Source organism: Polypterus senegalus, chromosome 3, assembly GCF_016835505.1.
Source record: "Polypterus senegalus isolate Bchr_013 chromosome 3, ASM1683550v1, whole genome shotgun sequence".
NCBI classification, from domain to species: domain Eukaryota; kingdom Metazoa; phylum Chordata; class Cladistia; order Polypteriformes; family Polypteridae; genus Polypterus; species Polypterus senegalus.
Genome location: NC_053156.1, coordinates 180,421,158 through 180,433,180, shown reverse-complemented (window position 1 = coordinate 180,433,180; position 12,023 = coordinate 180,421,158). Strand labels below are relative to the sequence as shown.

The 12,023-nt window shown below is 37.8% G+C and overlaps 1 protein-coding gene across 2 annotated transcripts in view; it reads left to right on the top strand.

The window, feature by feature from the left end:
* pdcd2 (programmed cell death 2) overlaps positions 1–12,023 on the top strand; it is a 45,614-nt gene that overhangs the window by 22,149 nt on the left and 11,442 nt on the right. For both annotated transcript variants that reach the window (XM_039748270.1, XM_039748271.1), the window contains exon 4: positions 1,550–1,659. In XM_039748270.1, coding sequence (XP_039604204.1) covers positions 1,550–1,659 — 110 coding nt within the window. The remainder of the gene's footprint in view (positions 1–1,549; positions 1,660–12,023) is intronic.

Here is a 12,023-nt window from a genome sequence, read left to right as displayed (position 1 = left end):
CACTGATTATGAAACTGAATGCAACAAAAACCTGCTGTCACAAGGCTCCCCCGGGACAGGATTAAAGAAAACTCTTCACTTGGTCTCATTCACGAATGTGTATGCTCTATCATGAAGCATCTATTTTAATAAAGTATTTGAAACTAAATCAAAGACAAAAAATTGAAAGACTGACAATTGCTAATATGCTCTGGTTCACAAATCATTTGAATGATTCTCAGGAAAGATAAATGTACAATAAATGATATGATGTGGCAAATTTTGTTCCATTATCTGTAAGGATCGGCTTCTCATTATGCAGTTGGGTTCAAGTTAAAACCTGCAGCCCTCCTGAACTTAAGCTGGGAGCTCCTGAACAAATTCAGCTTCAGTGCTGTTTGTTCCTGCTCTACTCCTGTCTTCTTGTTTTGATCGCCACCCTACTTCTTCAAACTCGCACTTTTTCACACTCTTTCCATCTCTAGTTCAACCCTTACTGGTCACTACATAGGCCGCACTTTTAAATTCACTTTGATGTCAGCCTAAAGAAACCACCTGTGGTCATTGTGCTTCTTTTATTGTGGTGCAACTGGTGATATCGATCAATCTTGTCTTAAATCTGGAGCTTTACAATGCAAATCCTGCATCAATGGATTAGCATTTTAGTATATTCCACTTAAATAGTAAAATTATTTAATAGAGGTATTTCTTTGACAGATTACATTACTTTTATATTGGGTGTTCTTAATTTCATCCACAGAATTGACCAAAACAAGTAAAGTTAAACTACCATATGAAATATTTGCTAAGCAATCCTAAGCAAATATACCATATTTACGCGTGTACCACACGCACATTTTTTCCCAAAAATTATAATTAGAAAATCAGGTGCGGTCATACACGAGGAAATGTAATTCTGTAATGCTTACTTCTTCTGCTTGGGCTTGCTCGCGCTCTCTCTCTAAATGCTTCCTATACAATCACAACGCACGTCGTACACAGGGCAAAACGATTTTCACGATTTTCTTTGTAAAAATTAGGGTGAGCGTCTTACACAAGGGCGTGTGGTACACGAGTAAAAACGGTATTAAGATCAGAAAGCATGCACATTTCTATTTTAAAAGCAAATTTTAGTTTGTTGGTATATACTGTAGTTTATTTCCAATAATATAGTTGTACACGTATAGATTTGCAAATGTATGCTTAAAAGAAAATGTAAAACACAATAAGACAAAATAATGTCTATTGAGTATAGATTTCTATCCCCAGTAAGTAGCTGGTAAAAAAATGACTATATTAAGCTATGGCCTGCTGGCACTAATGGGAAAATCAATGCTACATTCTACACAACAACAATTCTACACAGATTCTATTACTTCATTTGTTTTATTTAATTTTAATATTTTTTAAATAATTACAATATTTTTATTTAAAATATTTTTTACATAATTTTTAAAGCAATTGATAAATTGTGAACCCCCTACTTTAAAGGTTATGGTAAAATCTTTACTTGTGTAATATGCTTTACAAATGTTGCTGATTTTTGTTTAACATATTCTAATTCCCACAGATTGTGATTGTGTGAATGAAAAGGATTTGGAAGCCTTTGCAAAGCATGAATCATTGGATATTAAAGTTTTCACAAAGTTTAAAGAGAGAATATCAAATGAACCTGATCAGGTATGCTCTTTCCTAAGATAATTGTAATTCTAAATTAGCTAAAGTAATTCAATTTTATATATATATTGGTTTCATTGTTAAAGAAGTGACAAAAAGATTAATTTTGCTTTATTTTTTGTTTTAAGCATTCAGTGGTATTTTCCCTTCCCTGCCCTTTAATATATGTCTAAGGATGTTGATGCACAGTGAAAATGAAACTAAATTCCTAACCTAAATAAATATATTTTATTTTTAATTAATACTTACCTAGAGTAAGTGCTAAAAATCACAGAAGTTTAATACTTAAGGTAGAAGAAACAAAAAGTTGTTGCACCATATGTTAGTATTCAGGACTAAGAGATCCAATATACCCTATATTGGTTCAATTTGTTAGGAGCTAGTCAAATAATAAACTACTGTGATTCAAAAAGTGCCACTTTGTTTAGCAAATAAGACATGTGGCAAAGACATTTTGGTGATCATGGGTAATTTAACCATTCCAAGACTTTATTGAGAGAACCTCTTTTGGAATGACAGGAAAGGAGTATGAAAAGATGCTTATGCCAAGTATCTGCTACTCTCTTAATTTGCCTTGTCAACCATTGAGTAGAGCCCACATATATACAACTCCATTTGTACAATGAGGTAGAAGGTAAAAGTAACACAGAAAGTTGGTGCAGTCAACAGTAGTAACTACAGAAAAGGAACATTTGGAAAAATCAGGGAGAAACCTTTTTTAATGTGCTACAAAACAAGCTTAAACTTAAGTTCATCTTTCAGCTGGGCAATTTTTCCAGACACAATGGTAGTGATGCACCGATATGGAAATTCTGGGCGATACCAATAACCGATATGTTCTTGTTCATCTTTGCCAATACTGATAACCGATGGGCGATATATATTTTTTTTTTTATTTACTTCAGGTTTGAATGTTTTAGTTATGCTGAAAATATATTATGCATTATCAAAGAAACAACAGTAGCATGTCAAACAGAGATGAACTTATTTTTATTAACTTGCTGACTTTTATGCTCTTCTTTGCTATAGATATAGGCAACCAGTACTTTCTGTGAGGGGGGGAGCAAGATATGGCCCTTCTCTATTGAAAAAATATTCCAGGTCATGTACAAAAATCTGCTTAACATACACATCCTGGGTAACTTAAGCATATCAATACACCATGCCATTACAGAACATGGCATTGGGTAATAGTAACAAAAAAGTGAATGCATATACTTTGTGCCGTAATCGGACATATATTACTTTAAGTAATACTAAAATTAAAGGTACAATGAGGCCAGTAACACTGGTCTTAGGTTGGCTTCTTTAAAAGTACAAACGGTAGGTTTTTCTTAACAACAAAAAGAAGCATTTCTGCCTTTTCAGCAGCATGTCTGTTTTTCTTTGCATATACTATATTTGACACAACTGAAAAAAGGCGTTCACTATCTACACTGGTACAAAGTGGCGATAGATACTTGTTCACTGCCTTGGCCAAGGCTGGGAAACGGGCTGCATTGTTTTTCCAATACTGGAGGGTGCAGTTATTTCTGGGAATAGGGGGCTTGCTGAGATAGTTAATTCAGCTGAAAAAAAAAAAAATTTACAAACGTTTACCTGTATTATAATAAAAAATAATACATTTATTATTAGGTTGACCAGATATGTGGTAAAGAAAAACAGGACAACCGCCACCATCAATAAAAACTTGTGACATTAAAAGCTTGACGTGTAATGATTTGGGTCATATAAAGGGCATTCTATAAAGTATGACGCGGATGGAATTTTAAGTGATGCAGCATAAGCTGTTCCACAATGAAACACTTTCTAACACAGGTGTGCCTTGAAATATTGAGAGACTGCTGTATATTTTAGGGTGATTATTTTAAAGTAATGCTTACATTAAAACTGGAGTAGATCTTGCCTTAAAATCTTTGACAGTTTAGACACAGGAGACACATCTTTCACAAGGTACAAAACTTGAAGCTGGATTCTAGCATACAGGCAAACCTGTTCCTCCTTTTTAAGTGCCCACTAAACTAAATTCTTCCAATATTTTTCCACAGCGACTCAACTAAAATGGAGAAACCCCCAAACTGCGCCCCTGCAATAAGAGTTTTGTAGGCAATCTAGCAAATAAACTTTAAAAAACTTAGCGAAAAAGGCGAGGTGATGCCATTAACATGTTCCTTTTTTTCCTCAGCTAATGTTTGCGGAGCAGTTTGCCCTGCACTCGTGCACTGTCCCAGCAAGCCGCCTCTCAGTGCCGACTGAGTTTCCGGAAAATGCACAAGGATACTGATTTATTAAATCTGTAAAAAGTTTTTTTTTAATTCTGGATGTCTGATAATCCTAATTAGTATGGTTATTGGTAATAATTTTATTTTATTTTAACTCAGCGGTAGTTGAATGTGGTTTTGCAGCCGCATACGAATTTTCTTCAAAAATTTCTTCATGCATCTCCAGCAATGAAGCAGCAACATCTCTCCAAGTGCAAATCTTTTTCTCTTGTAGTTCGCTGTTGCTCTTTGCATTTCCTTCACCAGCTGACTTATCGACTAGTTGTTTCTCAAGTGCTTCTTGCACTTGTTTTTTGGTATCTCGGCCACAAAATTGATCATTGTACTGTGGATCAAGGACAGTAGATTGATAGTTTAGTGGCTCAGAGAAAGCACCACTGAAGCGTTTTGTGACAGCCTCCAAAAGTGTGATTTTCGCCATCTGAACTCCAGAATCTGTCTTGTGACACTTGCTAAGCAGACTTTTAAGCACTTCAACAGATGGAATCACATCCACAATTATAAATGAATGTGTGCTTATGTCGGCACATCGTGCTGAAGCATTCTTGCTGGGGTACCAAGGTCTGTTTGTGTTTCTCTCAGCCGTGTGCTTAAAATGAGTAACTATTCGCCTCCCAATGGCAAAACAGTTGGAGATGCTTCTCTGGCTCAATAAGCCTTCGTTTACAGCAAGCTACAAAGTGTGAGCCTTGCAGCTTAAACTTTTAATGCCACTTTCTTCCATTTCCTTAGCATTTGCGATATTGCGAGCGTTGTCACAAAGCACAATGTGCACATTACTTTTTGAAATGTTCCTCTTCATTAACATTCATCTGTAACTGAAAGTTGCAGAATTAGAACTCTTTTTGCCTATAAATGTTCATCAATCCAGGTGCTCTGGTTTCCTCCCACAGTCCAAAGACATACAGGTTAGGTACATTGGCGATCCTAAATTGTCCCTAGTGTGTGCTTGGTGTGTGGGGTTATGTGTGTGTGTGTGTGTGTGTGTGTGTGTGTGTGTGTGTGTGTGTGTGTGCGCGCGCGCGCGCCCTATGGTGGGCTGGTTCTCTGCCCGGGGTTTGTTCCTGCCTCGTGCCCTGTGCTGGCTGGAATTTGGCTCCAGCAGACTTCCGTGACCCTGTCTTAGGATACAGTGGGTTAGAAAATGGCTGACTCACTGTTGCTTTACAATGCATAATGAATTTCCTATATCTTAAATTAATCCTGTATCAGTAAATGCTGCTTTCCTTTCTTAACATATATTTCTCTTTGACGATTCTCTTACTTTTGTTGCATTGCAGGGTCCTTCCAAATTTTACATTTTTGGAGTGTATTATTGCAGCCACCTTTTAGAATTTGATCTAATGATAATAACGCACAGTTAATATTACAGTAATTTTTTTTTAAATGTTTTAGAGGTGACTTTTCTTTAGCCATTTTTTGCTTTGCATGTTATTCTTCCAATATGGAGATACAGTGCATCTGGAAAGTATTCATATCTCATCACTTTTTCCACATTTTGTTATGTTACAGCCTTATTCCAAAATGGATTAAATTAATTTTTTTCCTCAGAATTCTACACACAACACCCCATAATGGCAACATGAAAAAAGTTTACTTGAGATTTTTGCAAATTTATTAAAAATAAAAAAATTGAGATAGCACATGTACATAAGTATTCACAACCTTTGCCCTAAAGCTCAAAATTGAGCTCAGGTGCATCCTGTTTCCCCGATCATCCTTGAGATGTTTCTGCTGCTTAATTGGAGTCCACCTGTGGTAAATTCAGTTGATTGGACATGATTTGGAAAGGCACATACCTGTCTATATAAGGTCCCACAGTTGACAGTTCTTGTCAGAGCACAAACCAAGCATGAAGTCAAAGGAATTGTCTGTAGACCTCCGAAACAGGATTGTCTTGAGGAACAAATCTGGGGAAGGTTACAGAAAAATTTCTTAATTTCCGTAAGTGGAAGAAGTTCGAAAACACCAGGACTCTTTCTAGAGCTGGCCGGCCATCTAAACTGAGCGATCGGGGGAGAAGTGCCTTAGTCAGGGAGGTGACCAAGAACCTGATGGTCTCTCTATCAGAGCTCCAGCAACCATCTCTGCAGCAATCCACCAATCAGGCCTGTATGGTAGAGTGGCCAGATGGAAGCCACTCCTTAGTAAAAGGCACATGGCAGCCCGCCTGGAGTTTGCCAAAAGGCACCTGAAGGACTCTCAGACCATGAGAAACAAAATTCTCTGGTTTGATGAGACAAAGATTGAACTCTTTGGTGTGAATGCCTGGTCACGTTTGGAGGAAACCAGGCACCGCTCATCACCAGGCCAATACCATCCCTACAGTGAAGCATGGTGGTGGCAGCATCATGCTGTGGGAATGTTTTTCAGCGGCAGGAACTGGGAGACTAGTCAGGATAAAGGGAAAGATGACTGCAGCAATACACAGAGACATCCTGGACGAAAACCTGCTCCAGAGCGCTATTGACCTCAGACTGGGGCGATGGTTCATCTTTCAGCAGGACAACGACCCTAAGCACACAGCCAAGATATCAAAGGAGTGGCTTCAGGACAACTCTGTGAATGTCTTTGAGTGGCCCAGCCAGAGCCCAGACTTGAATCCGATTGAACATCTCTGGAGAGATCTTAAAATGGCAGTGCACCAATGCTTCCCATCCAATCTGATGGAGCTTGAGAGGTGCTGCAAAGAAGAATGGGCGAAACTGGCCAAGGATAGGTGTGCCAAGCTTGTGGCATCATATTTGAAAAGACTTGAGACTGTAATTGCTGCCAAAGGTGCATCAACAAAATATTGAGCAAAGGCTGTGAATACTTACGTACATGTGATTTCTCAGTTTTTTTATTTTTAATAAATTTGCAAAAACCTCAAGTAGACTTTTTTCACGTTGTCATTATGGGGTGTTGTGTGTAGAATTCTGAGGAAAAAAATGAATTTAATTCATTTTGGAATAAGGCTGTAACATAACAAAATGTGGAAAAAGTGATGTGCTGTGAATACTTTCCGGATGCACTGTATGTTAACTATCTTTCTGCTTTTTTAAATTTAATGAAGCATTAGCTTAAATCGGTACCATTTCTTTTCCACATCTTAAAATAGTAGTCCAGTTATTTTTTTTAAGGATTTTCAACATCTTTTAAAATGTTTGAAGTTAAATTTAAGATTGATTTTTGGCGTTTTGCACTGCTTAAAAGATTTTAAAGCTGATAGTTTAGTATCACTTATTCATAGAGGATCACAACATCTGAGTTCAGAATTGTCCAGATTAACTTCATAGGCCTATTTGGCAAATTAATTGATCAAAAAATTGACCAAGGTTATACTTGGGGTTTTGAGTAAAATTGTTCTTCTAATACTGAATCTTTTTATTTTCTGTTTAATATATGTTGTTAGATTAATAGTCTTTGTTATATTAGTTGTCAGCTGTTCTGCTGTTATTACTCTGTGGAAAACAACATGAATGTCAATGTACTATATAAACGTGATAAAAATCTAAACTTCACTTAAGCTCAAATTTAGATGATGTTTTCCAAATGGTGCAGACATCTTTTAGAGTTTAAAATGTCACCATTTTACCAGTAGATGGCAACATAACCAAAAGGCTCAAAATTGTTATTAATTATGACTTCATAAAAAACAGCATGTTAAGTTGACTTCACAACATTTACAAATTATTTTTTTAGCATTTTTTAAATAATCACACAATTTAAAGATTAATAAGATACTGTATTTCCCTAACACAATTCATATTTAGAATGTAGCGTAGAATGTTGTATAAAAACACGCAATCAGAAATACATGAAATATGCACATTATCCATCCAGCCATTATCCAACCTGCTATATCCTAACTACAGGGTCACAGGGGTCTGCTGGAGCCAATCCCAGCCAAAACTGGGATAACCTTACAGATGGAGGAGCACAAGAGCAGGAGTTTTTAGAAGTAATCGGCGACTGTTTTTTAACACAGCATGTTAAAGCACCAACAAGGGGTGAAGCCTATCTGGATTTAGTATTCTGTAATAATCAGGATAGAATTGAGGGTGTAGAGGTGATTGAACCACTAGGGTCAAGTGACCATAATGTAATACAATTCTCAGTATTTTGTAAGAGTACAGATGCAAAGACTAAAATTGTTAAGTTGAACTTTAGTAGGGCTAATTTTGAGCAGATGCGACAAAGTCTAAGTAGGATAGACTGGGATAAGCTTTTAAATGTGGAGACAGTCGAGGAGCAGTGGAACAGGTTTAAAAATGTTTTACATGTAATGCAGGACAGATACATACCTAAATTTGGAAGTAATAGGAAACTAAAAAAATCTCCACGATGGATTAATAAAGATTTAAAAAAGAAGTTGCAAAGGAAAAAACTGCTGTATAAGGCATATAAGACTAATGACTGCAAAGAGAACCGTAGCGTATGAGAAAATGAGGGCAACCATTAAGAAGGATATCAGGGAGGCTAAAAGACAGTTGGAGAGGAATATAGCAGATAAGGCGAAAGAAGACCCCAAGAGATTCTTTCAGTATTTTAGTAGTAAAAGAACAGTTAAGGAGGAGGTCAAGTTCATCAGGAATAGTAAAGGGAATTAAAAGATACAGACAATGAAATAGCAGATGCCCTAAACTTACATTTTTCTGAGGTGTTTACAAGTGAGCAAGTGGATAACCTGCCAGAGGTAAACACAACTACTAAGGAGGTACTGAGGGATTTGGAAATTGTAGAGGGAGAAGTGCTGCTCAGATTAAATAAGATGAAATCAAACAAATCACCAGGCCCAGATAATATTTATCCTCGTGTTCTTAAGGAGGCTAGTGAGTACATATATAAACCCTTGACACATATTTTTAGGAAGTCACTGTGCACTGGAGAGATTCCAAAGGACTGGAAAATGGCAAATATCATCCCATTATATAAAAAGGGTGACAGGGCAGATCCAAGCAACTATAGGCCAGTAAGCAACAAGCATCACAGGAAAATTAATGGAAGGAATTATTAAGGATAAGATTGAGCAACACATGACAAGGACAGGAGTTATTCTGAACAGTCAGCATGGGTTCAGAAGGGGAGGTCGTGTTTTACTAACATGTTGGAATTCTATGAGGAGGCAACAAAAGGATACGATCAAAGTGGAGCTTATGATATTATTTATCTGGACTTTCAGAAAGCATTTGATAAGGTGCCACATGAGAGGTTGGGCATCAAGTTAAAAGAAGTGGGAATTCAGGGTGATGTTTTTAGATGGGTGCAGAATTGGCTCAGACACAGGAAGCAGAGGGTGATGGTGCGAGGAACCTCATCAGAACTGGCGATGTTAAGAGTGGTGTTCCACAGGGGTCAGTGCTAGGGCGCTGCTATTTTTAATATATATAAATGATTTAGATAGGAATATAAGTAACAAGCTGGTTAAGTTTGCAGATGATACCAAGATAGGTGGATTAGCAGATAATTTGGAATCCGTTATATCATTACAGAAGGACTTGGATAGCATACAGGCTTGGGCAGATTTGTGGCAGATGAAATTTAATGTCAGTAAATGTAAAGTATTACACATAGGAAGTAAAAATATTAGGTTTGAATACACAATGGGCGGTCGAAAAATCGAGAGTACACCTTATGAGAAGGATTTAGGAGTCATAGTGGACTCCAAGCTATCAACTTCCAAACAGTGTTCAGAAGCCATTAAGAAGGCTAACAGAATGTTAGGTTATATAGCACGATCTGTGGAGTACAAGTCCAAGGAGGTTATGCTCAACCTTTATAATGCACTGGTGAGGCCTCATCTTGAGTACTGTGTGCAGTTTTGGTCTCCAGGCTACAAAAGGACATAGCAGCACTAGAAAAGGTCCAGAGAAGAGCGACTAGGCTGATTCCAGGTCTACAGGGGTTGAATTATGAGGAAAGATTAAAAGAGCTGAGCCTTTACAGTTTAAGCAAAAGAAGATTAAGAGGTGACATGATTGAAGTGTTTAAAATTATGAAGGGAATTAGTACAGTGGATCGAGACTTGTATTTTAAAATGAGCTCATCAAGAACACGGGGACACAGTTGGAAACTTGTTAAGGGTAAATTTCGCACAAACATTAGGAAGTTTTTCTTTACACAAAGAACGATAGACACTTGGAATAAGTTACCAAGTAGTGTGGTAGACAGTAAGGCGTTAGGGACTTTCAAAACTCGACTTGATGTTTTCTTGGAGGAAGCAAGTGGATAGGACTGGCGAGCTTTGTTGGGCTGAATGGCCTGTTCTCGTCTAGATTGTTCTAATTCTAATTCTAATTCTAAAACAAGGTGCAAGGCAGGAAACAAACCCTGGGCAGGGCGCCAGCCCACTGCAGGGCGCACACACACACACACACGCACACACCAAGCACACACTAGGGACAGTTTAGAATCACCAATGCACCTAACCTGGATGTCTTTGGACTGTGGGAGGAAACCGGAGTACCCAGAGGAAACCCACGCAGACACGGGGAGAACATGCAAACTCCACGCAGGGAGGACCCGGGAAGCGATCCCAAGTCTCCTAATTGCAAGGCAGCAGCGCTACCCACTGTATGACCGTGCTGCACTATGCACATTACTTAATTAGAAATTAAACAAATAAAAAACTTAGAATAAATGAGAAAAAAATAAAACAAATGCATGCATATTTATATACATGTAAATTATAGTTTAATAAACATTCAAGAGTGAACAGTTTTACATAGTTAGCATGCTTTATCTAGGAAAACTGGGTGTACAACACATTCTTGGTCATTCTGCAAGTATGCGTAATTGACAAATGCTTCAGTGTTTTCAAGCTGCACAAGTCACATTTTTGACTATGCCCTCAAGCAACCTAATGCTGTTTCCTTTGAAAATTAGGGGTGAAAGTTACTCTAGGTGGCAGCACTACACTAGGTTATCAAGAAAAAACAGATAACAAGAAAGGCTTTTTAATAGCAGGCCCTTTAAAGGCTGTTAACTTGCTCAGTAATGTACCAGCAAATCTAATATACAGTTAGGTCCATAAATATTTGGACAGAGACAACGTTTTTCTAATTTTGGTTCTGTACATTACCACAATAAATTTTAAATGAAACAACTCAGATGCAGTTAAAGTGCAGACTTTCAGCTTTAATTCAGTGGGTTGAACAAAAAGATTGCATAAAAATGTCCTGTGTCACATCATCAATAAACACTAGTGTCCCAGTGCCACTGAATTCCATGCACACCCAAGCCATCACACTGCCTCCACCGTGTTTTACAGATGATGTGGTATGCTTTGGATAATGAGCTGTTCCGCGCCTTCTCCATACTTTTTTCTTGCCATCATTCTGGTAGAGATTGATCTTGGTTTCATCTGTCCAAAGAATGTTTTTCCAGAACTGTGCTGACTTTTTTAGATGTTCTTTAGCAAAGTCCAATCTAGCCTTTCTATTCTTGAGGCTTATGAGTGGCTTGCACCTTGCAGTGCACCCTCTGTATTTACTTTCATGCAGTCTTCTCTTTATGGTAGACTTGGATATCGGTATGCCTACCTCCTGGAGTGTGTTGTTCACTTGGTTGGCTGTTGTGAAGGGGTTTCTCTTCACTATGGGAATGATTCTGCGATCATCCACCACTGTTGTCTTCCGTGGATGTCCAGGTCTTTTTGCGTTGCTGAGTTCACCAGTGCTTGTTTTCTTTCTCAGGATTTTTCAAACTGTAGATTTTGCCACTCGTAATATTGTAGCAATTTCTCGGATGGGTTTTTACTGTTTTCGCAGCTTAAGGATTGCTTCTTTCACCTGCATGGAGAGCTCCTTTGACCGCATGTTGTCTGTTCACAGCAAAATCTTCCACATGCAAGCACCACACCTCAAATCAACTCCAGGCCTTTTATCTGCTTAACTGATAATGACATAACGACGGGCTTGCCCACACCTGCCATGAAATAGCCTTTGAGTTAATTGTCCAATTACTTTTGAGCCCCTGAAATGAAGTTAAAAAATTATTTAGTTGCCTCGCATTTTTATGTAATCGTTGTTCAACCCACTGAATTAAAGCTTCAAGTCTGCACTTCAACTGCATCTGAGTTGTTTCATTTAAAATTCATTGTGG